We start from the raw sequence: 26,351 nt of genomic DNA on the forward strand, positions 1-26,351 counted from the left end.
AGTTGCTCCTGTCTGGTCTAGTGTATAGTGCTTGGGTGCATTTTTGGCATGTGTACAAGCATCTGCTAGACATATATATGCTAGCATTCTAAACATCTACATTCATAATTGTTGGTGCCTTCCTTAAAGAATTACTGGTGCTTGTTTGCCATGTAAATTTCTGGTAGAGCATTTTTACTTCTGAGGATAGTTCTGGAAGCTGTTTTTAAAGGCACATAAGCACCTTTATAAAAATAAAAATTTCCTCTTTGGCCTTTCGTAAGCATCCTGTCGTAAAATTAACCTTCCTGTATTTGGTTTTGTTTTCTAGAACTCTTTTCTTATTTGCCTTCCCTTTTCTCTGGTGTTGCTCGTCTTAAGGCCTGGTATAGGGTGGGGCTGGCATGTAGATTCTGATCTGTTTATTTTTCTCTAGGTCATATGCTTTATTGCAGCCAGCAGTTATTTATTATCCATAAGACTGGATTAAACCTCACTGACTTTCTCTTTGCTTTTTGTTCTGTAGCTAGCAGCAGTGACCCAGCAGTATTGGAGCTAGGCTCGTGGATTCAGGGGGTCACCATGGAAAATTCTGAAGACATAAAGAATGTCGTACTGCTGGCCTGTGGTTCATTCAATCCCATCACTAATATGCACCTCAGGTTATTTGAACTGGCCAGAGACCATCTGCATGCGACAGGTAAGAAAGCACTAGAATGGATGTGTAATATACAGTATATGTGGCTAAATAATGCAGAAGCAGCCGGAAGGGCACCAAGTACAGGCAAGACTAGGTTAAGAGTATCAGATGTCCTAATCGAGTCTTTAGGTTTGTGTCTCCTCCAGTTAAATTTCAGATCCCTTGCTCCCTGGATAATTTAATAATTACACTGAGCAATCATCACCCCAACACTACTCCTCCCAAAACTTACGTGTAACAAAATTTCAGCTTTTAAATAGTAAAGTATATTTCATATACTTGGTGCATGAGATTAGATTACCTTGCTAATATCTTTTCTAGCAGGTAAGTGTGTCATTCTGGATGAATGGGTTAAATCCCAGTGCTTGTGAGCCTTGCAGAAGGAATCCACTCCCCTTTACTCATGTCAGTTGAAGGGTTTTTTTTTTTATCCTGCTGTCTAGCTCACTACCAGGGGAACTTCAAAACATGGAGCAGAGCTAGTTGGGCTAGGCTCTGGTTTAAACTCCAAGGAAATTGCTTGAATTGAGATTACTTTGCCATTCCACTTTACCTAATCCAGTGCTACTTTTTCCTTCCCTATAATTAACCCCAGTTAGAGACGACCAGTCTCTGCAGTAAAGGAAGTTAAGCTTTACAGTACCAGTCTCAGGGAGGTTTGGGGGAGGTTTCTGATGCATGATGTGTAAGCCGCTCATGATTTATAAAACATCAAATAGCTCTTTGTCCGTGACCCGGCTGGCTACATTCAAAACTTAGTCCTGACTTTTTTTTTTTTTTTACTACTTTATATTAGTACACCAAAAAGACAGTGGGTCACAAACATTTTTTTTCTTATCCTACTAGAAGAAAAATAGTTATGCCCTGTGCCACAAAGACCACTGACCATTTTTTTAGTAGCCACCCACTATGATCCATTCCATCTCCCCAGATAATTTCCTTCATTCCTTCAGAAGTTATTTCAATGTGATAAGTGCTTGCCAGTTTCTATTTAGGACATTTAGCACGGGCTGACACGTTAAATGCTCCGATGCCCATAAGGATTGAATGGGCGTCTGAGCATTTGCAGCGTGGCACTTGCTCCTGCAGCTTGGTATAAGGGGGCCTTAATGTTTACATTTTTATTTTGGAGTTTTTTATGCCTATGATTGTTTAACACCAACGCAGGCTAATATCTAGGTGTTCTGAGGCTTTTCCCCCTATAAGTTATTTATTTACGGCTCCTTTTATAAAGGTGCGCTGCAATGCAGCGTATGTTAAATGCCGAGCCACCCATTCTATTCCTATGGGCAGCTCGGCAGCACACCTTTGTAAAAGTCTTAGCCCACCTATCTCCCTGTATCCCCCCTCAGCAGGCATCTCTCTCTCCATTCATCCCTAGCTGGCACTCCCTATCCTTCCTGAGAGATCTCACCCCTGTGCCACCCCCAGCTAGCATCTTTCTCCATTATCCCCATTCCAGCATTTTACCTCTGCGACTCCAATTCTAGCTAATGGCGACCTGCTCCAGTTCTGCAGACTTCCCTCTACCACAGTCCCAACGAAGAAAGAGGACAAACATCATCGAGGACGGGACCACGGTAGAGGAAAGTCTACAGAGCCCACACAGGCTGCCCCGAAGATGTTTCCGGCAGCAATTCGGGCCCAAACGAGGGAGTGTCAAACCCACCGACTCCAAAATCTGCACAAATTTTCACTACAGGCCCTGTTAGTTGTTTTTTCTTGTTTTGCCTTTGGTAGTGGTAAGGATGCATGGCTAAGATTTGTTTAGAGAAATTCCTTTTGGAATGAAGGCTGATGTATCTGTCACGATTAAACAAGTTTCTAGTAGATTAGGCAAAATGAACCGTGCCCTGAAGCAGTGACTGGGGTCACGAAACGTGCATGTTGGTGGCGGTACTTTTAAAAGCACTGCAGGCGGCAAAGTAAAGTTTTTCACTTGCTGTGCTGTTCAGATAAGTTACAAGTTATTTATCTATCTAAATAGTAGGTACTTTAAAAACAAAAAACTAAGTACGTTAAATGAAAAGGTTAATCATTTATAAGAGTTCTAATGAGCATCACTGGAGCCGATGAGGAAGCACAGCGACATTAAACCTCCATTAAACCAGTTCTTTGGAGGCTCTAGTGTTTAAAATGTTATGAAGATGTATGATCTATGAGGGTTACGAGGAAAATGGAACATTATTAACCCCTATATAAGTATTTATGAGATTATGCTGAGTCTGTATTGTTGATGTGATTTGGAATATACAGACTCCTTTTCAATTACTTGTGACCAGTTAAAGTGATTTATTGTAAGATTTGTTTAAGGCAGGGGTGTCAAAGTCCCTCCTGGAGGGCTGCAATCCAGTCAGGTTTTCCCCAATGAATATGCATGAGATCTATTTGCATGCACTGCTTTCATTGTATGCTAATAGATCTCGTGCATATTTATTGGGGAAATCCTGAAAACCTGACTGGATTGCGGCCCTCGAGGAGGGACTTTGACACCCCTGGTTTAAAGCATCATAAACCCTTGGGTTGCCCCCTTAAAATAAAAAAATCTAGTTAAATTTTAGTTAAGGAATTGCTTTTGAATAGGTTTTAGGGATCTGGTTCCAAATCACTAATTCTGATTTCAGTTCTGCTTTCCTATTTGTTGCTGATAGGAAAGTACAGTGTGATAAAAGGCATCATTTCTCCTGTGGGCGATGGGTATATGAAAAAGGGATTGATTGACGCCCACCATCGTGTTGTCATGGCACAGCTTGCCACTAAGGACTCCAACTGGCTGGACGTGGATGCCTGGGAATGCCAACAGAAGACCTGGATGGAGACTGTCCGTGTACTGAGGTACTAAGAGAGCGTGGTATGTACAGATGAGCCTGCTGTAACTGTGGTGGTGTTTGAGGAACAGTAGGCAATGCATATTGAAGTGACCATACAAAGTCCTCCAGTTACAGGAATGGAGTTGGGTTGGTGGGCAGAGGGTGTGAAAGGAATGCAAGATTTGTGGAAGCTTGTTACTCTAAATTCTGAAAACCACTAGGGATGGGAGGAAGGAGAGAAGCCAGACTTTAGAAAAGAGAGTTCTTGTTTCTGAGAAAGTCTGACATGTGGGAAATGAATCCTGTGCAATAATTCTTTATTATCCCAGGACAAGCAGGCAGGTATTCTCACTAATGGGTGACGTGATCCAACGGAGCCCCGATGCGGATGCCTCACAAGCAGACTTGCTTGAAGAAACTCGAAGTTTCGAGTCGCCCACACCGCGCATGCGCGAGTGTCTTCCCGCCCAGCACAGGGCACCTCTCCTCAGTTCTTACTTTTCCGCGGAGCCAAGAAGTCCGTCTTCGACTCTCTGCGTGAAGTGTCTTCACTTGTGCCTTCTTTAGGTCCGCGGTTGTGGGTTATTTTTCTCATAATCGCTGTTTTTCGTCGTTCTTTTCTTGTTTAAAAAAAAAAAAAATTCTTCCGTCCATTCGACCGGGCAGGCCATGTGGCCGCAGCCCCGCGACTTCGATCTTGAGGCGGAGCTTTTTCGGCCTATGTCCCGGCCTGCGACCGGTTTTAAGAAGTGCCAGCGCGCGATTTCCCTGAAGGACCCTCATCGACGCTGTCTTCGGTGCCTTGGGCCTCAACACCTCCCGAAATCGTGCCGGCCTTGCTCAACACTTACTGCCCATGCTTTCAAGCGTCGTTGCATCTTGTGGGAGCAGCTTTATGGCATGGAGTCTTCGATGGAGCTTTCGGCATCAAAGGGTGCTTCGCCATTGGCCTCCGAGCCTCATCAAACCTGCCTCGTTGGTACCGGCTCTGTCTTCGACGCAGGCTGCAGTGCCTTCCTCTGTCTTTTCAAGTCAGATAGCGCAGCAGCCCATTCTCCCGGTGGTGCTTAAAGTGCCCAAGGCTTCTAAGTCCAAGCACTCTCACACTGCCTCGAGGGAGCACGAAGCCCATGAAGGTGGTCCCGTTGGAGACGCGGATCCATCCTTGCCGGCTTCGTTCCAGACTTATTGGAGAAGCAATTCATTCAGCTCTTTACCACTATGGGGCCGAAGTTTCTCTCTCAAATCCAGCCTGGACATGCGGAGGTCTCCCGCGAGGTCGAGCCACCTCCTGTGCCTTAGTCGTACGCACACTCTCTACAGGGAGCAGAGTCTCTGCGAGTGTCTGGTCTAGCATCGATGCATGCATCGCAAAGAGTAGAGTCTTTGCCCATGCCTCCATTGGAACCAATACACTCGATGCAAGGAGCAGAGTCTTTGCGAGTGCCTCGAGGTTCTTCAACAAAACCTTTGTTGCTTCATTCCACAGCCTCCAGCCCCATCCATTCTCTGGGGGCTTCGACGAGGACACACACTCCTCGAGTGTCGAGGCCTGCTTCGAGGCACAATTCGCATCATCACTCGAGGCATTCATCTAGGCATGCCTCGCCTCATCGGAAGTAGCCTTTTCTTCAGTATTCCCCACCGCCTACCTCAACCCTTCCACTTCCGGATCTCGAGGACACGGCGGGGACTTTTTCTCCATCCAGGTCCCCGTCTTCATTGGATCAAGCTGCCTCGACGTCCTCAAGTTCTTCTTGAGGCCAGGCTTTGGCTGATCAGCTGTCCTTTTCTTCCTTTCTACGTCAGATGGCAGCTGATTTGGATATTCAACCATGCATCTCCCTCAATCTCCTGCGGAATCTCTCAAGCTTCCTCTCCACAAGCTTTTGGATCAGACTTTTGTCTGCTGTCTGGAAACACCTTATTCCATTCCAGCTGTTCAAGGGAAATTGGATTCCAGATACAGGACTGTTCATCACAAGGGATTTGACGGTGTTCAATTGTCTCATCAATCCCTTCTGGTGGAATCTTCTTTTTAAGCGTTCTCACCCTTCCCAAGTCTATGCCACTGTTCCACCGGGCAGAGAGGGCAAGACGATGGACAGATTTGGTCGTCGCATCTACCAGAACTCCATGATGACCTCCAGAGTTCTCAACTACAATTTTCATTTTATCACTTATTTTGAGTTTTTTCTGTCCATCCTTCCCAAGTTCATGCCCTATTTGGATTCTCGGGCACACTTTGAGTACCAGAAAGTCCTGGCATCATTGTCCCAGCTTCGACTGCAACTTCTTCAGTCCTCCTATGATGCTTTTGAACTGTCTGCTCGGGCTACTGCTTGCTCGGTGGCCATGCGACATCTGGCGTGGCTCCGTACCATCGACATGGACCCTAATCTGCAGGTCCGGCTGTCTAATATCCCTTGTGTTGGCTCTGACCTCTTTGATGAGTCTGTTGAGGCTGCCACCAAGAAGCTTTCGGACCATGAGAAATCATTTCAATCTATTCTACGTCCTAAGCCGAAGCCAGCTCCTCCTCGTCCTTCACGCCCACCTCTGATTTACCAGAGGCATTTTCCACCAAAACAGGCTCCTGCCATCCGTCAGCCTGTTAAGAGGCAGCATCCTCAGAAGCAGCAGAAGCCTCAGCCACCTGCTGTATCCAAGGCTCCTCAGCCTTTTTGACTGTCTCACACAGAGCATAACCTCAGTCGTTCTGTCTTTTTCCATTTTTCCCCCTATCGGAGGTCGTCTCCATCATTTTTACCACCGATGGGCGACTGTTACCACCGACCTCTGGGTCTTTTCCATTGTCAGGGAGGGATACTCTCTTCAGTTCCATCAAGTTCCTCCGGAACATCCTCCAAGAGAGTATCCTTCCAACTCGACTCAGACTGCCCTTCTTCTTCAGGAAGCTCAAACTTTGCTTCAGCTTCAAGCTATCGAGCCCGTTCCTCTTGCTCAACAAAACAAGGGTTTTTACTCCCGGTACTTCCTTGTTCCAAAGAAAACGGGCGATCTGCGCCCTATTTTGTATCTCAGGGTGCTCAATAAATTTCTAGTCAGAGAAAAGTTTTGCATATTGACCCTAGCATCCCTGTATCCCCTCCTCGAGCAGAACGACTGGTTATGCTCTCTGGATCTCAAGGAGGCCTACACTCATATTCCCATTCATCCGGCCTCCCGTCCATACCTCAGATTTTGGATGGGAAATCTTCATTTTCAATACAGAGTGCTCCCTTTCGGCCTGGCCTCGTCACCCAGAGTCTTCACCAAGTGTCTGGTGGTGGTGGCCGCTGAGCTCAGGAACCATGGTCTGCAGGTATTTCCCTACTTGGACGACTGGCTCATCAAGGATTTCACGTCTCAGGGAATCGTCCTAGCGACCCAACGAACTATCTGGTTCCTGCAGAGTCTGGGGTTCGAAATCAACTTTCTGAAATCCCATCTCCAACCTACTCAGACTCTTCCATTCATCGGGGCTGTTCTGGATACTGTCCAACTTAGAGCGTTCCTTCCTCAACAACATCTGGAAACTCTTCTCCGTCTTTGTCATTTGGTCTCCTCTCGCCCGTCCATCTCGGCGAGACACATGATGGTTCTTCTGGGTCACATGGCTTCTACAGTGCAAGTGATTCCTTTTGCCAGACTTCACCTCAGAATTCCTCAGTGTACCCTGGCATCTCAATGGACGCAGGTTTACGACCCTCTGACTCGACACATCCAGGTCACACCTGCACTGATACAGTCTCTTCGCTGGTGGATGCTCTCTTCCAATCTATCCAGAGGCTTACTTTTTCACACGCCCCCTCATCAGAAGGTTCTCACGACCGATTCTTCAACTTACGCTTGGGGGGCTCATCTAGATGGTCTCCGTACTCAAGGCTATTGGACCAGTACGGATCTTCAGTGTCACATCAATCTCCTGGAACTCAGGGCTATTTTCAATGCTCTCAATGCTTTTCAGCATCTGCTTCACGATCATGTAGTCCTCATTCGCACGGACAATCAAGTCGCCATGTATTATGTCAACAAGCAGGGAGGCACGGAATCTGCCTCCCTCTGTCAGGAAGTTCTGAAAGTTTGGGATTGGGCAATTCGCCACAACACCTTCCTCGAAGCTGTCTACATTCAGGGGGCGGACAATGCCTTAGCGGACAACTTGAGTCGTCTTCTACAGCCTCACGAACAGACTCTCCATTCCACGCCCCTTCATCAGTGGGGAACGCCTCAGATAGACCTATTTGCAGCCCCCCACAACTTCAAACTGCCTCAGTTCTGCTCCAGGATCTATACTCCTCATTGCCTCGAGGCAGATGCTTTTCTTCTGGACTGAATGAACCTCTTTCTATATGTGTTTCCTCTAATTCAAAAGACGCTGGTCAAGCTGAAGTCCGACCACGCCACCGTGATTCTGGTTGCTCCTCAGTGGCCCAGACAACCCTGGTACTCCCTTCTACTTCAACTCAGCAGCAGGGAGCCCTACCTTCTACCAGTTTTTCCCTCTCTGCTTATGCAGCATCAGGGATCTCTGCTTCATCCCAACCTGCAGTCTCTACACCTGACAGCTTGGTTCCTCTCAACATAGCTCCTCTGCAGTTTTCTCAATCTGTGAGGGATGTTTTGGAAGCTTCACGGAAGCCTACTACTAGACAATGCTATCACCAAAAATGGACTAGATTCTCTACTTGGTGTTTTTCTCATCATAAGGAGCCTCAACTTTCCTCCTTATCTTCAGGTTTGGACTATCTATTGCACCTTTCTCAGTCTGGTCTCAAGTCTACTTCGATCCGTGTCCATATTAGTGCAATTGCTGCTTTCCATCACCTATTGAAGGGAAACCTATTTCTGCTCATCCTGTGGTTTCCAGATTCATGAAAGGATTTTTCAATGTCAATCCTCCTCTCAAACTGCTTCCAGTGGTTTGGGACCTCAATATTGTTCTTGCTCAGCTGATGAAACCTCCATTTGAGCCAATGGACAAGGCTCATTTGAAGTATCTCACTTGAAAAGTGGTGTTTCTCATTGGCCTTACTTATGCTCGGCGAGTCAGTGAGCTTCAAGTGTTGGTTGCGGATCCACCTTTCACCGTGTTCCATCATGACAAGGTTGTTCTTCGCACTCATCCGAAATTCCTTCCTAAAGTAGTCTCGGAGTTTCATCTCAACCAATCTATTGTACTTCCAGTGTTTTTTCCAAAGCCTCATTCTAATCCTGGAGAATCAGCTCTTCATACTCTGGACTGTAAACGTGCTTTGGCATTCTACTTGGAACGCACCAAACCGCACAGAACTGCTCCTCAACTTTTTGTCTCCTTTGATCCGAACAAGTTGGGACGTCCTATCTCTAAGCATACCATCTCCAATTGGATGGTGGCTTGTATCTCTTTCTGCTTTGCCCAGGCTGGGTTTCCTCTTCACAGTAAAGTCACAGCCCATAAGGTCAGAGCAATGGCAGCTTCTGTGGCTTTCCTCAGATCTACACCTATTGAGGAAATTTGTAAAGCTGCTACTTGGTCTTCGGTTCATACCTTCACTTCTCATTATTGTCTGGATACTTTCTCCAGACGGGATGGACAGTTTGGCCAAACAGTATTGCAAAATTTATTCTCCTAAGTTGCCAACTCTCCCACCATCCCACTTTGGTTAGCTTGGAGGTCACCCATTAGTGAGAATACCTGCCTGCTTGTCCTGGGATAAAGCACAGTTACTTACCGTAACAGGTGTTATCCAGGGACAGCAGGCAGCTATTCTCACCACCCACCCTCCTCCCCGGGTTGGCTTCTCTGCTAGCTATCTGAACTGAGGAGACGCGCCTTGTGCTGGGCGGGAAGGCACTCGCGTATGCGCGGTGCAGGCGACTCGAAACTTTGAGTTTCTTCAAGCAAGTCTGCTTGTGAGGCGTCCGCATCGGGGCTCCGTTGGATCACATCGCCCATTAGTGAGAATAGCTGCCTACTGTCCCTGGATAACACCTGTTACGGTAAGTAACTGTGCTGTTTCTCCCTTTTACAGACACCATCGTGACAAAATTGGCTTAAATGAAGCTTTTAAAAAAGATTCAAACTTTTCTGACACCAACCTGCAGAAAAGGAAGAGGAGAAGAAGCCTCAGAGACAGTGTGGGCTCATCGGAAAGTAAAAGTAAATACATTGACATTCTGTTGGACAGCAAGGCGTGTTTGTCAGGATTTGTAATAAAACTAGATGCACTAAAGATAGTGACTCGATCGCTGTTGGCCAATTCTGACCGATTCTCCAGCAGCGATTCTTGCACTATCAAGTTTGCATGCAAACAATTTGCATGGTGGTGCAAACGTGACCAATTAACACATGCGCAGAGCCCTAACATCAGTGATAGGGGAAGCAGCTGTATTTTTTTAATGGAACAGAGATTTTCCTTGTATTACACACACAAAATATCTGCCCCATTAAAAAAAAAAAAAATCAAAGTCCCCTGCCAACGTCCCCCCAACCCAATCCAAAACAAATGGTAGGAGGACTGCCTACTCCCTCCTACCACCAGATGCCCCCCCCCCCCACTGCACGGCAGTGATATGGCAGGAGGGCTGCCCACTCCCTCCTGTCACCAGAGGTTTCCTGAACCCACCAAAATGATAGGAGGGATGCCCACTGCCTCCGGACATCCCTCGCCTCCCCCGAACCTCCAACCCCCCCCCCCCGAATCTCCGACGTACCTTTAAACATTGGAAGCCCACAGAGTAACATAGTAACATAGTAGATGATGGCAGATAAAGACCCGAATGGTCCATCCAGTCTGCCCAACCTGATTCAATTTCAATTTTTTTTTTAATTTTTCTTCTTAGCTATTTCTGGGCAAGACTCCAAAGCTTTACCCGGTACTGTGCTTGGGTTCCAACTGCCGCTGGGTCCAAAATGACACACTTCCCCTCCCCGGTGCATCACGTGATAAATGGGGAGGGGCCAAAGGCTCTGATTGGTTCAATCACCCAAGGTCCCTCCGAAGGGGTAGGGCCTTAGGTGTCTGAGTCAATCAGGCCTTAGGCACATCCCTCTGTATCCAGGATACAGTCAATCAAGACCCTAGACTCCTCCCTCAGTATCCTGGATACCGAGAGAGGTGTCTAAGGCCTGTTTGACTCAGATGCCTAAGGCCCCACCCCTTAGGAAGGTTCTTAGATGACTGAACCAGTAAGGGCCTTTGGCCCTTCTCCGTGCATCACATGATGTACCGGGGAGGGGAAGTGCATTATTTTGGACCAAGCGGCTGAAGCAGGAGCCTCTCTGTGGGCTTCCTGCTTCCAATGTTTGAAGGTACATCGGAGATTTTTTTGGGGGGGAGTTCAGTGGTAGGAGGGAGTGGGCATCCCTCCTGCCATTTTGGGGGAGTTCAGGGGACAACAGGGGACCTCCGGTGGCAGGTGGGATTGGGCATCCCCCCCGCCATATTGCTGCCGCACAGTGGGGGGGGCGTTCGGTGGCAGGAGGGAGTGGGCATCCCTCTTGCCATTTGTTTTGGGTTGATTTGGCGGGGGACTTTGTTTTTTTTTCCCCCAATGGCACAGATATTTTGTATATTACATACGCAAAATATCTGCCCCATAAAAAAAAATGAAAAAAAAACAGGCAGACCTGTTGGTAATGCAGGTCTAGAGCAATCAGGTTTTAGAATTAGTAAAACCCGATGCTAAATAGCCAAGTAATGTTAATGCATCAATCGCTTGGCTATTTTGCATGAGATTTTTCTAATTTTCATGGGTTGGATAGGATTGGAAAATGGACGATTGAGAGGAAAAACACGTGGTGGGTGGTTGATTGCTTCAGGTCAGTTATCAGCGATCTTTGCTAAACCTGTGAAAACAGGTTAAGCGACGATTGCTGACTTTAGTGCATCCCCCAGACTGTTTAGTCTGGGAGATGCACTAAATAGGTGCAATAGGTGTGTCGTTCTGGATGAGCAGGTTATATCGCAGTGCTCACGAGCCTTGCAGAAGGAATCCACTTTGGTTTTTGAATCCCTCTTACTTTGCAGAGGGCTCTGCTGTCCCCTACAGTTTTTTCCTTCGGCATGCAAGCTTGAAGGAGAGTTTCTGATCTGCTCTGCTTATTTCTTTATTTTTATTCAGTATTTTTACATATTTTTCTCATCTTTCGGTGCTAAGAGCTTCCCTAGTTAAGGGTCTGCCTACGTAGATGAGAAGCAGACTGAGATCTGCATCTGATCCCTTTTGGTTTTTTTTGGAGCCTTGGGGCAGTCCCCTGGTAGCATTGCTCACCTACTGCTTGCAGAGGTGTGAACTCAGGCTGTTAGGCATCTATAGGGTCTCAGAGGGATCTTGCAGGGTGCTGGCTGCATTTCACCTTCTCCCCTTTTTTGCACATCTGCGGGTCCACAGGGGTTGGAGGCTTAGTCAGACACTGGTCAGACTGGCAGCCCCAAGATTCAGCATTGGAAGGACGTTCTGTTTGAGGCAGTGATTTCTTCTCCCAGAATCAGCTAACTTTGGAGCTGAGGCAGGCTGCAGCACATTGCTAGCATTGGTCACAGTAAGTAAGACTGTTAGCCTATGAGGAAAATCAGGGTTAAGTTTGCAGATGTTGTTTTTGAAAGTTTCTGCTATTCATTGGTATTCCCCCACCTCTAAAATCCTAAAAACGCTAGTTTTGTCATTTTATTTTAGCATTTTTGAGGCATTTGTGGCGCCAAAACGCTGCCACCGTTGCCATCTTGGATTTCCTGATTTTTTTCAAAGTTCTTCAGAAGCTTCAAATCACCTCGTTTTGCCTCAAAATTGGCAGGGATGGACTCCTCATACTCCTTTGACCTAATTCATGCCAGGTGTATGCTGGATAGGCACCCAAAGAGCACCCTTGTGCGAGTGGTCGGCTTAGCCTCCGTTTTGCTCTCTAGGGCTGAAGAACAGGTGAGAAGCCTGTTGGTTGGGGCTATTTTCCCTTCAGGGCCCCAGAATGGCAGAGGCCCAAGCTCTGGGGCACAGAGGATATGGAGCCCAAGAGATGTAAGCTGTAGACCTCCACAGGAGACTCAGCACTGCCTTGTACCGCATTTTTTCCAGAATTTGTTAATTTGATTTGGAAAGCCTTTCAGGATGGCCAACCTTTCAGGGTTTCTGACAGTGCACAAGGGGGCAGGGGCTCCCAGGGAGTGTCTACCTCACTGGCCGCAGTTGGTTAGTTTCTAGAGGACCTTTCTGAGGGACATTCAGACGATGATGGATCTCTTACTATGCCATTGCTGTCTTAGGATGCTCCCTCCCTGTTGGGGAATGCATGGTTGCAGTCAAGTGCAATAGACCCTATGGTGGCCCTCGATCCGGGAATGATACTATGGCTCTCCAGCTATCCAAATCCTCGGCTCTGTTGAATCTGATTACTGATTCACTATGGGAATTAAACTTTTTGTTTTCTCTTGTTTCTCGTGCCCTGACTCTCTCACGTCCTGTTATAAATGTGGACTCCTTTACGTTTTTTCAGAGTCCTGTTCACTCACCACAGTTCGTGCCAAAGTTTGTGCAGACGCTTCCATTCTTAAGTGCTGTTTTAGCTATTTTGGGAGAGTTCTTCGTCTTCTTTTTATTCATTTTAGCCCACATTTGGTTTCTTTTTTATGTGTATTCCCAGCATCGGAGTGACATTTAGTGGGCAGGTTAGAAATACATATTGCTTTGTTATTGTTAGTGGATGCTTGCCTCTGGATAAAGCCCCGATGTGCATTATACCCTCCATATCTATTATGACTTATGAGTTTGTCACTATGCACTTAAATGTGCATATATTTTATGCTCTGTAGGCTTGTACATAATTTTATGCTAATTCTATACTCTGTAGGCTTGTACAAATGCAGATATTGGTGCTATTTTTATGATCTGTGGGCTGGTTTATTTGCTTTTGATATTTATTTTACAAGTCAATCATATTCATTTTAAATGTGTTTTGCTGTCATTTTAACTTTTTATATATTTCACTTTCATGCTTATGGTTTTTTATTTTAGTATGTACATGGTCCTTCATTTATGATAATTGCATGTTTTGATATTATTTGGCTTGCTTTTTTAATGGTATGTACCCTCTTTTTATTAATCAGTATATATGTGATATATTTTTATGAAATGTGTTTTAAATGTGGGTCATGTCCCCCTTTTTACAGATATGTTTTTATATATCTGTGTAGCCATTTATTTATGTAAGCTCTGTTTTAATTTATTTTTTTAGTGTATTTTTCATGTATGCATTCTTATCTTTCTTCAATATATTCTTCTAGACCAGGGATCTGAAAGTCCCTCCTTGAGGGACGCAATCCAGTCGGGTTTTCAGGATTTCTCCAATCAATATGCATTGAAAGCAGTGCATGCACATAGATTTCATGCATATTCATTGGGGAAATCCTGAAAACCCGACTGGATTGCGGCCCTCAAGGAGAGACTTTCAGATCCCTGTTCTAGACTGATGCACTACACCCCTGAGGCAGGCCTCCATTTGAAGACTGAAACACAGACCGTGTTGGGTCACATAATTTCCAACCAGGACTTTCAATCATTAGGACTTTTTAATGTGAATTTTGAAGTGAATTTATGTGTATTATTATTGAACTGATTTATACAAATAAAGATTGTCTACCCCAAGGTTGATGTGGTCTATCCCACTCCCCACTTGTTCTTCGGGTCTCTTACTATGCCATTGCTGTCTAAGGATGCTCCCTCCCTGTCAGGGAATGCATGGTTGCAGTCAGGTGCATTAGACCCTGTAGTGGCCCTCAATCCGGGGGATGATACCATGGCTCTCCAGCTATTCAAACCCTTGGCTCTGTTGGATCTGATTACTGATTCACTACAGGGATTAAACTTAGACTGCTAGCATGTCCCCTATTTGCATATTCCCATATTTCCGGATCACAGAAAGTTCCTGGGTTTCATGTTCTGGAAACCCATTACCAGTTCTTGGTACTTCCCTTTGGATTTGTGACTGTGCCTTGCACTTTCACCAAGGTGATGGTGGTAGTGACTACCTACCTGTAAAAGATGGGCTTACAGGTTCATCCATACCTGGATGACTGGATGATCAAAGTCCCATCATTCTGTGAAGGACAGCAAGCAGGGTGTCAGGTGATCCAAGTTCTGCAGAACCTGGGTTGGATAATAAATTTCTAAAGAGCCATTTGACTCCAACCCAGTCCCTGGAATATCTGGGTGTCTTGTTCAACATGGTGGACAGCTTTGTCTGTCTTCCAGAGGCACTCTGACAGAAGATTTGCTCTCAAATAACAAACTTGCTATCCAAGCCAACTCCATCAGCGTGGCACTAACTTCAAGTACTTGGGTCCATGGTGGCAATAATAGACATGGTTCCCTGGGTGAAAGCTCACATGTGCCCTCTCCAAAACACATTGTTATCACATTGGTCCCCTCAGACGGATTTTCTGCAGATGTCTCTGCCCTGGACACCAGAAGTCTCACTTGCTAACCAAGGGCATATAGCTTCCTGGGTATTTGTGATGACAGATGCCAGTCTCTTCGACTGGGGACACTACAACCATAATCTGATTCAGGGATGTTGGTTGGCCTCCCAGAGAATGTGGTCATCAATATTCTGGAACTTCAAGCCATTTGGCTGGCTTTGCAGAAACTGGAGAAGACTTTGGAAAGTCAGGCAGTCCGAATATTCTCAGACAGTATTACTGCAGTGGCCTATGTCAATCGCCAAGGAGGCACCAAGAGTGCCCAGCTGAGTCTGGAAGCCATTTACTGTTCAAATGGGAAGAGCTTCATCTTCAGGCTGTCTCAACGGCGCATATAGCGGGAGAGGACAATGTCCAAGCCAATTTCCTCAACAGACAAACTTTGGATCTGGGCGAGTGGACACTGTCTGTGACACCATTCCAAACCCTTGTTAATCACTGGGGTCATCTGACATTTGACCTCATGGCAACAGCACAAAACAAGAAGTTAGACAGATTTTTCAATCAAAGGTCCAAGCTCAGAAGTCATGGTCGCAGGGCAAGCTGTTGTACATGTTCGCTCTGTGGCCCATGATAGGAAGGATCCACCACAGGATCACAAGCCACTGGGGAAAGGTCATTCTTGAGGCTCAAGATTGGCTATGCAGACCATAGTATGCAGATCTAGTGCGTCTTCAGACAAGTCCCTGTCTCAGGCTTCAAGTGCAACCAGACTATCTTTCTCAAGAGTCCAGTGGTCATAGAAGATCCAGATCGCTTTGCTGTTAGGGCATGGCTCTTGAGCACAATGTGTTAACGCACAAGGGATACTCAGAAGTGGTCATTGCTACTCTGCTCAGGTCTAAGATGATGACAACGGTCTCTGCCTATGCCAAGGCTTGGGAAATTTTCTAGTACTGGTGCATCCAGGAAAAGGAGGAGCCTTTCTCTGCTCCGATCTCTGTGGTGTTAGCCTGCCTCCAGGCTGGCCTTGACAAAGGGCTTATAGTGGTGTCCCCTAAAGTCCAAGTAGCGGGACACTCTTATTTTAGGGCTCAAGACCACAGATCTACACTGGCATCTCATCCAGACATAGCTAGATTTCTAAAGGGAATACTGCTTATCAGGCCCCCAGTAAAACCTCCATTCCCTTGGGATCTTTCGTTCGGCTCTTAGGTAGGAAGTTAAAAATCCAGAACCTCCAGGGTAGCATTTTCAGAAGTACTCTCTGTTCTACATGTGGGACCCAAGAGACAGGCAGAGCTCCAGAGTCTGAATATGTGGATGAGGCAATTGTGCAGTGAGGAGGGTTTTAGATTTCTTAGGAACTGGGCAACATGCTGGGGAAGGGGGAACCTATTCCACAAAAATGGACTCCACCTTCACCAGAGTGGAACCAGGCTGCTGGCGTCAACATTTAAAAAGGAGATAGAGAAGCTTTTGAACTAGAAACAGAGGGAAGGCTGACAGTCACTCAGAAGAGCATGGTTTGGAACAAGGTATCTTAAAAAAAATAACATCTTAAAAGGGAAGACAGTGCATCCTGATAGCGAGATTGTAATATATAGGCCAAGGTAGACAAGGTTTGCTTAAATACAGATCAGTCTAATTTTAAAGATTGCAAATTATCCATGCCAACTGCTGAGCAAATTGTAAATAGATATGATAAACATTGTTTGAAATATCTGTATGCCAATGCCATAAGCCTAAGAAACAAAATGGGAGAATTAGAATATATTGCACTAAATGAAAAGATAGATATAAAAGGCATCTCTGAGACCTGGTGGAAGAAGATAAGCAATGGAACACTGTCATACCAGGATACAAACTATATCGCCATGATAGGGTGGATCGAATTGGTGGAGGCATAACCTTATATATTAAGGAGGGCCTTGAAGCGAATGGACAAAATTCTACAGGTTCAGAAACACACCTTAGAAACCCTATGGATAGAAATTCCAAGTGTAAACGGGAAAAGGATAATGATAGGAGTGTACTACCATCCATCTGACTAAGATGAACAGATAGATGCTGAAATGTTATCAGAAATTAGGGAGGCTAACGAATTGGGTAGCACAATAATAATGGGTGATTTCAACTACCAAACAATAAATGTCCTGTACTCTCATCCGAAGGAATGAAGAGACTGCTGCAACATAAACCACAAATAGTGGAACAACCAAAAAGTCAAAAAAAGTAGAGAGAAAGACTTCAGTAGAATCTGCACTCCACTAATATAGCACTCCACTATATATTAATCAATAATGTTGCAAACAGTCTCCCATTACCTGCGGGCAGTTCAGAAGTATATAACACATGCTCTCTTTTAAGTGTCCAATTTGAGCAGGAAGAAAAGTAACTTAGCTTTGTAAATCCAAAAGGCCATCTTCTTCAAAACACATCCTGTTGCATATCTCTCTCAGTTCAGAAGTATATAACACACACTCTCTTTAAGTGTCCAATTTGAGCAGGAAAAAAAAAGTCGCAAGGAATGGCAAGTCAAATGCAAGGTGCTAATAAGGAAGGCAAAGAGAGACCTTGAAAAGAAGGTTATGCTGGAAGCAAAAACACACAGTAAAGACTTTTTTAGGTGCTGAGAGAATTTTAAAAAATGAACTTGCAGAGCTATTGTTAGTGATTTGTAATTTTTCTTTAAAATTCAGCATAATACCGGAGGACTGGAGGGTGGCCAAAGTGATGCCAATTTTTAAAAAGGCTTCCAGAGGTGATCCTGGAAATTTATAGACCGGTGAGCCTGATGTCAATGTCAGGCAAAATTGTTGAGATTATTATAAAGAACAAAATAGCAGAGCATATACATAAGTGTGGATTAATTAGACAAAGCCAACACGAATTTAGTCAAGGCAAATCTTGCCTCACTAATCCACTACATTTCTTTGAAGGGGTAAATGAACATATAGATAAAGGTGAGCCTGTCTATATTGTATATTTGGATTTTCAAAAGGCATTTGACAAAGTGCCTCATGAAAGACTTCTAAATAAATTAGAAAATCATGGGATAGGAGGTAACATTCTATTAAGGATTAAGAACTGGTCGAAAGAAAACAGAGAGTAGGGTTAAATGTTCAATATTCTCAATGGAGAAAGGTAAATAGTGAGGTTCACTGGCATACACATAAGGCTGAGAACAAAAGGAACAGTAATTACATTTACTGATGAGACAAAGTAGTTAAATCACAGGAGGATTATGAAAAATTGCAAGAGAACCTTGGGAGACGGCATCAAAATGGCAAATAATGTTTAATGTGAACATGTGCAAAATGATGTACATGAGAAAGAGGAACCTGAACTATAGCTGCATGATACATTAGGAGTCACTGCCCAAGAAAAGGATCTAGGTGTCATTAAGGATACATTGAAACCCTCAGCTCAGTGTGTGGCGATAGCTAAGAAAGCAAATAGAACGTTAGGAATTATTAGGAAAGGAATGAAAAATAAAGATGAAAATGTTATCATGCCTTTGTATCGCTCAAATATGTGTGCAGTTCTGGTTGCCGCATCTCAAAAAAGATGTAGCGGAATTAGAAAAGGTACAGAGAAGGTCGACAAAAATGATAAGAGATGGAACGACTTCCCTAAGAGGAAAGGCTAAAGTGGCTAGGGCTCTTCATCTTGGGGAAGACACACCTCAGGGGTGATATGATAGACGTCTATAAAATGCTGAGTGGGGTAGAATGAGTAGTTGTGAATCACTCGTTTGCTGTTTCCAAAAATACTAGGACTAGGGGCATGCGATGAAAACTACTTAGATTTAAAACAAACCGGAGAGAAAATATCTTCACTCAACAAGTAATTAAACTCTGGAATTTGTTGCTAGAGAATGTAGTGAAAGCAGTGAGCTTAGGGTTTAAAAAAGTAATTGCCTAAAAGAGAAAGCCATAGGGTATTATTAAGATGGCTTGGAGAAATCCAGTGCTTACCCCTAGGATAAGCAGCATCAAATCTCTTTGGGATCTTGCCAGGTACTTGTGACCTGCGTTGGCCACTGTTGGAAACAGGATACAGGGTTTGATTGACCTTCAGTGTGTCCCAGTATGGCAGCTCTTATGTTCTCACGATTCTTATGGGGCACTACAACTGAGATGCTTCTGAGATTGCATTGCATATTTTCACCCTATAAATCCTACTTGACAAAAGCCATCAAACCACTTAAGCATATTGCTAGTAATTTCAATGTCACCTAGCATAAAGATTAACAGGAGGTGATCCTCCGAAAGCAAAAGCAGATGTCAAATAAAACTGCATAATAATTGCTTAATGACTCTTACATCACTGTCCTCAGTTTTCCAGATGGATATTCACATCACTGTATAGTATTGGAACAGTATAGCATATTGAGAAATAAAATTATATAAAAGTGCTTGTGTATTTTGTCCAGTTACCGGGTGGTTGATAAATGAAGACGCAACCTAGCTTATTAGTTAACATTTTATCTGTAATTCTGCAGGCAGTTATTTCTAGGACTTAAAATGAGTTTGGTCTCATCACATTTAAAAAGTCTTTCTAGATCAGAAAAATACCTCTTCCCCTTCTCCTTCCTCGAGGTTGGTGAAGAATTCTATAGCCCGAAGGGCAAATTTACAAGAACCAGAGGGCTAACTAAACCTGGTTAATGATCTCCTACTATGTGATAATGTTAAAGACTTTTTATTACAATCAGATCTAACACTGATGCTGTAACAGGGACTTGGAAGATATGAGCAAGAGGAGTTAATGTAATAACCTTCCTGACTGTAATTAAAGTCCATTTAAAGTAAGTTTTTTGTTTACTGAAAGTTTTTATATCTTCTACTTTTCATAGGTCTGTGGCCTAATAAAGGATCAAAATCATCTGGCATAGAAACTGAAAAATCAAGCACTGTATTGCCTAAATCTAGAAAAGGTAGGGGAATAAAATTATATATAGGTTTTCTGTTATTACTAATTAGAATAGGTCTAAATAATGATAAATGCTCATAAATTCTTCTGCCCACCTACCCTAAGAAATAGAAGACAAAAGATGAACCAATTCATGTTTACCCCTGTAGATAAATCTCACTATAAAGCTTACAAAAGATACCCTTAAATGGGGGTGGGGGGGGAGGCCAAGCTTCTGCCTCTCATGGTCTCATTTTTGGGAGCAGGTTGTAGCTAAGCAGCCTTCATGACTCAGCTGCAAGTCACGGGTTCAAGTCTCAGGAAATCCTTGGTATGCAAATCTCTCATATTCATATTCATTGTGGGCATCTTGAAACCCACATACTATAGATGGCCACATTCGCTAGCTGACAATTGGGTTGTATCCTTGCAGTGTGGACAAACTGAATGAACTGTTGGTCTGCTGTCATGCAAGTACCACATTGCTGGCGTGATCATGAGTACTGATGCTTGTGCAGTCATTCTTGTATATAGCCACACACAACTGGCAGTTACATGTCGTGGCCAGAGGACACCTGAGCTGAGTTTGTCTCTCTCCAGGATGAAACAGATTTGCTAGAGTCTTTTAGCAATCCCATTCTCTGGAAAGTAGCAGATATTATGGAGATTGGGTCAGACCTTGGCCTGGGATACATAAACCGAGCTGGCATCAAGGTACAGAAATTCATCTAATAAGTCAGATGTGTTGTGGCGACACAGAAGGAACGTTGTACTAACAAAAGAATGAATCCAGAATGACATCTCAGCCACCAAAATCTGATGAGCCCTGCAGAGGGGCCAACGTGTGCACTACCTGTTGCTACCCACTGTGCAGGAGTGCATCACATAATGGACTTCCTGCAGTACAATGCCTAATATCAACCTCATCTTAATTCTGCTACAAAGATCAAGCACCAGCTCTTCTTTTTTTTTTTTTTCTTTCCTTTACTGAGGGAGAAGAAAGGACCAAGAGTGACATCTGTTTCTAAATCTATCTAATGTTTGTTTGCAGTTACATATGGCAGTCTTGTGAAAAGAGGAATAAAGATTTGTGGGGTCAATATTCAAAGCACTTATTTGTTTAACAGCAACTGCTAAATGTGTGAATATACTATCTGTGAATTCATAGTATCTCCAAAAATTCATATGGACTCTACTGGTGCTGCCAGTACTAAATTCAATCATTTAACTATGTGGATAGTAGCTGAATATTGTTGCTATCCCCTGGGTTCTATGTATATATGCATGCAAATTAGCAAGCCCAATCGGTGCTGATAATTGGCCACTAATAGGCAATTATTGTTACCAACTAGAATTTACGCGAGCATCTCTTTAGGTGTGTTCTATAAAGAGGTGCATGTAAATTCTAGTGCGTGGAACCAATAAGGGGGCTTGGCTGTGGGAGAGACATGGGCTGGTTAGGGGCACATTATTATAGAACAGGGATCTCAAAGTCCCTCCTTGAGGGCCGCAATCCAGTTGGATTTTCAGGATTTCCCCAATGAATATGCATTGAAAGCAGTGCATGCACATAGATCTCATGCATATTCATTGGGGAAATCCTGAAAACCCGACTGGATTGAGGCCCTCAAGGAGGGACTTTGAGATCCCTGTTATAGAATATGTCCAATCCATGCCTAAGTTAGGCACAGGGATTTACACCCGATTATATTTGTTGTAAATGGTCACACCTAAGTTTAGTCATGGATCCCAACACTAAACTCTAGTCTATAAATCATGCATAACTTTAGGTGTGGTTTACAGAATAGTGCTAAGTGGGGGGTTTTGAGTGCTATATATAAAATTTCCCCCTATATGTATTGTCCATTGCTCATACATTTATTTACTGTCGCTAGCTGCACTGAGCGATGTGAATGATTTAAACATTGTGACCGGCATTTAATCCCCTCAGTCAGCATCTTTTTTTTCAATGTTGACTCATGCATGTTCAAGGTCTTTTCTTACTTTATGTGGACTTGGCAAATATATTTTGGGCCAGTGAAAGGTCATTTTGACTTTCACTAGATTTATTTTTATTCTGGGGTAGAGTGTCTCATTTCTGCTCATCTTTGTAGTGTTACATGCATTCTGCTCTCTCTGATCTGCCTTGTCTTTGTATTTAATCATTGGGTTATATTTTAACAAAGAACTTGATGTTTTGCAGTCCTATGCTTTGGTTTTAGTCCATAACTCTTCCATTAAGTTTCAGGTTTTATTAGGATTTTATATACTGCCTATCAAGGTTATCTAAGCGGTTTTACAATCAGGTACTCAAGCATTTTCCCTATCTGTCCCGGTGGGCTCACAATCTATCTAACGTACCATCCACTGATTTCCCAAGGCAATATAGATGCAGATTGAAAATTGCTCTAACTACTTCAGCACTATCCTTATAATGCCTGGGCAGAGTATGGATGATAATGTCTAACTATGTGCCGCTCTCTATGGCTGTCAATCAACCACTGGGCATCTTTATAGAATCATGCCTAGTGGCACCTAGACATGCTAAATTGTCGCTAGGCATCCTAGAGGTAGATGCCGATATATTAGGCCAGGTTTTATCATTGCCTAATGATGCCTAAGTCAACCACACCTATTCTCCACCCATCATCAAGACTATTTTTTAGGTAGGCATCAGGCAGCGGAAGGTGTCTCGATTTAGCCATCACTAGGCACCGTGTAAATATCCACGCACAATCTTAAATAGTAATTTTTAAAAAAAATTGCAATAATGGACATTTTCCCGCTGCCGATTTTGGGTGCCTAGCACCATACATCTTAATCGGATTTAGACATATCTTTTGATTATGCCCCTCCACTTGTATAACATTTGAATATCATTGCTATATGTTTAGTTGCTAGTGATCACTCTGACATATATTTAGCATTGCTGCCTGCCAATGTAGCATCACTAAATATACACATTCTTTTAGCTGCAGCAATCAACATTTAGAAAATATGGTGACCATCAGGTGTTATATAACTATAGTGACAATGTCATTCCTGCTGCCTACTAGGTTAGAGCCTAATAGGCAACAGAAATGAAATTATTTTACAAGTTCAGCTGCCCCTTCTCCATCCAGAAAAACCTGAAAATATTCCATGTACTTGTCTGTGATGCTTTCATTTCTGTCTTTTTGTTTTCCCTAGCATCACTAGATACATTCAACAGTGAACAGACTAAAAGAGCTTCAAGAAAAATGTCAGATTCAGGTATCAGTGTACTGTTTATAGATAAAGTGTTTTCTTACAAACTACTACTTCATCTGGATTCCTTGGGAAGGAGGAGAAGGAAAGTGCAAACTATGTCTAGATTAATGGTCCTTTGTTGTTCAATTGTGACTTTAAAATTCTGAAGGGAAAATTCTGATACCAGGTAATTTTATCAATCACTGGCATTCTTTAAATCTGTTCTTCAGGGCATTGTTCAAATCTTGCTGACACTCCTTGTGACACTGGGCAAGTCACTAAGCCCTCCATTGCCTCAGGTACAAACTTAGTTTGAAGGCATGGAAATAAATGAAGGTAACTTGCTTTCAGCTGTGGAAAAAGGAATGAGATATAAAAGAAAGCCCAAAGAACAATTCTAAGGATGGGAGACTCACCTTATAACTACAAAGTACACACAACTTTGTTCTTACACACGCATACTCTCTTGGGAGTAGATCAGGGGACACCATCCTCCTGACAAAGAGAGGCTTGAGGGTTGCGCCTACTAGCCAAGGCTCAAATCCCAAACCAACAGTCTGTATTTATTTAGGGGGGCAGGTCTTGCAATTAATAGGTTGCTTGTCCACTGCGCCCACAACCTGAGTTCAAATCCCACACTGGGATTTCTGTCAGGTAGCTAGCCCCTGGCCAACTGAGCCATCTATCCACCCTGTCAGTAAATGAGTACCCAGCCTTGGGGTGGGGTAAAGATGACTGAGAGAGACAATGGCAAACAACCCAATAATTGGCAAGAAACTGTCATGCAAGTGGTGGCCCCCATAAGTCATTCATGAGTAGGTCCTTGCATAGAGGGAATACCTTTATCTTGTACCTAGGCAAGAGAACTGAGATCCCCCCACCCAAGATCCAGCACACCCTCACCCCCTGCATTCAGCTACCCATCCACCTGGTTCTCTACAGCAGTGATTCCCAACCCTGTCCTGGAGGAACACCAGGCCAATCGGGTTTTCAGGCTAGCCCTAATGAATATGCATGAGAGAGATTTGCATATGATGGAAGTGATAGGCATGCAAATTTGCTTCATGCATATTCATTAGGGCTAGCCTGAAAACCCAATTGGCCTGGTGTTCCTCCAGGACAGGGTTGGGAACCACTGCTCTACAGCATAGACCGCTCTAAAGGCTGCCTCTGTTGATGACAGGAACTTTCCTCTGCCATGTCCCACCCATAAGAAGTTGCATCAGCACAGCAGGATGCGTCAGAGGATAGGTCCTGCCAGCGGGTAAGTAGCTAAGTACAGGGGCAGGGACGTACCAAACCTCAGCATGTGGAAGAGAGGATTTAGTTGCTTCCACCATTGCTTTGCACACTGCATAGACTAGTTGGTCTCTCTTTTTTGTGTTGGTGTATTTTTTTTTTATCATGTACTATATTACTACTGTGGTTGTGAGTACTGGCCCTTGTGTAGTCTCTGTTGTGTTAACATACTAAGGCAGTCATTTTAAAAAGCTTCTTCTGCATGTAAATTCTGTTTTACTCATACATGTAGAAATGGATTTTATAAAAATTGTGTGATGGCATGCATGCATAAAGCTTATCTAGCCAATATTCAAAGCAATTTAAGTGGGCAGAAGAGGCTCCTAACTGCTTCAATTGCCTGAGGTTGCCTAATCACCAACATTCAACTTTACTTAACCAGACAATGCCACTGAATGGGCAGGATAACGGTGGTACAGTGGTGGCATTGGGGAGGAGCCAGGGGTGGTGCAGGTGCCAACAGTATTCAGAAGCAGAACACATATAGCTTAGTGAATCCCATATAGCTCCCATGGGGTCACTAGGAGCAAAAGCCCCTCATTCCTGTTCCTTGCAGCTGCCTGTAGAAAATGACAACTACAACCTCTTGCCGTAGCTCATGGTACTTTTGTAGTACCATGAGACGTTACAGCTGCCATTTTCTGCAGGCAGCCACAAGAGTGCTTTGCTCCTGCCACCAAGGGAGTTCCTGCAAGCAAGGAGGCTTTGTTCCTGCCACCATCATCTCCACTGGACCACCAGGTAGCTATAGTAGTCCCGGGAAGAGGAGAAGGGGGGGTCTTTTGTGGGAGCAGAGAAGGGGGCCTAATAGAGCCTTTAAATAGCTATGCAGCTCCTGGCCAATATTCAGCTGGGGCCCACATAAATGTTTTATGCAGGCCCTGGCTGAATATTGGCCAGGACCCACTTAAGCTCCAGTGGGCAACATTTAAAAAATACTGACCGCTGTAGCCTGAATATTTACCCCAGTGTGCACAGAAAGTATATGTCGGCTTGTACAGAATCTGCATGTAGATATTCCTGGAGACTTAGATTGGGTAGAACAGTGGAGGGTGGCAGAATAAGGGGTTATCTTCCACTAATGCTACCATTCCATCTCCATACAGCAGGGACTGCTAGCCCAAGACTGAGTGGACTACATGTCCAAGAATGCACTGGGCTCTACAGCTCAGTGCTGAGCTACCTTAACAAGGCAGCCCAGCTGAGTCTTTTGGCCAATCGAAGATCATTTTGGTTTTCCCTAGATTCTAGGATTCTGGATAGTGTGATGAAAGGTCTCTTCTGGGTTAGCTCTTGGGGCCAGAAATTCAGCACTAACACCATTACAATGAAAGTACATCAGTGTCCTGCTCAATCAGCAAACCTTATTTACAGATTTATGTGAATCAGAAACTCAGCAGGAAGGTGTTTATATGCCATAAAGGAGAGTCATTCAGGGAGGTCTCCATGAAGAGACTTCCTTGAGCAGAGAAGGCTCAGAGTTATGGATTAAGGGGAAGTCTGGGAAGGACTGTTTGAAAGAGCTGATATTGTGAGACTTTTGTGCTTGGATGGCTGAGGTAAGCCCAACTTATTATTCTGAGAACTGTGAAATATGTTTAGGGGTCAAAGGAGCATTTGGAGATTCCTGTGAACCTTCTGAGATGTGAAGAATTATGTTATTGAACCAAACTGCTGAGTTGAACTGAGAGTAATTTTCCTCCCTGGGCTGTGAGGAAACAGACTAGGGGTCCTGTTTTGTGGCAGTTTCAAAGTGTGTCCAGAGTATGTGTACATAAGTTTTACTTCCCAAACCCAGGGTGGGTTGGAGGGGGGGTGAAAGTCCAATCTCTCACAAGGAGTTACAGCAGGGGTGTCAAATGTTGGTTCTTCAGAGCCGCAATCCAGTCAGGTTCTCAGGATTTCCCCAATGAATATGCAGGAGATCTATTAGCATACAATGAAAGCAGTGCATGTAAATAGATCTCCTGCATATTCATTGGGGAAATCCTGAGTACCCGACTGGATTGCAGCCCTCAA

General features: G+C 44.2%; 1 protein-coding gene across 8 annotated transcripts in view; it reads left to right on the forward strand.

The window, feature by feature from the left end:
- The window catches only part of LOC117348972 (retinoid-binding protein 7-like), a 72,452-nt gene that overhangs the window by 19,797 nt on the left and 26,304 nt on the right, over positions 1-26,351 (forward strand). For 4 of the 8 annotated variants that reach the window (XM_033921723.1, XM_033921721.1, XM_033921720.1 and 1 more), the window contains 5 exons: positions 506-679; positions 3,331-3,514; positions 9,507-9,634; positions 19,750-19,830; positions 22,995-23,057. In XM_033921723.1, the coding sequence (XP_033777614.1) occupies positions 562-679; positions 3,331-3,514; positions 9,507-9,634; positions 19,750-19,830; positions 22,995-23,057 (574 nt within the window). In that variant the 5' untranslated portion in view covers positions 506-561. Of the gene's footprint in view, positions 1-347; positions 416-505; positions 680-3,330; positions 3,515-9,506; positions 9,635-19,749; positions 19,831-22,994; positions 23,058-26,351 lie in introns of those variants that run through there. The other 4 variants (XM_033921725.1, XM_033921718.1, XM_033921719.1 and 1 more) reach the window with 2 other exon arrangements.

This window comes from Geotrypetes seraphini, chromosome 15 (assembly GCF_902459505.1).
Source record: "Geotrypetes seraphini chromosome 15, aGeoSer1.1, whole genome shotgun sequence".
Lineage (NCBI taxonomy): Eukaryota > Metazoa > Chordata > Amphibia > Gymnophiona > Dermophiidae > Geotrypetes > Geotrypetes seraphini.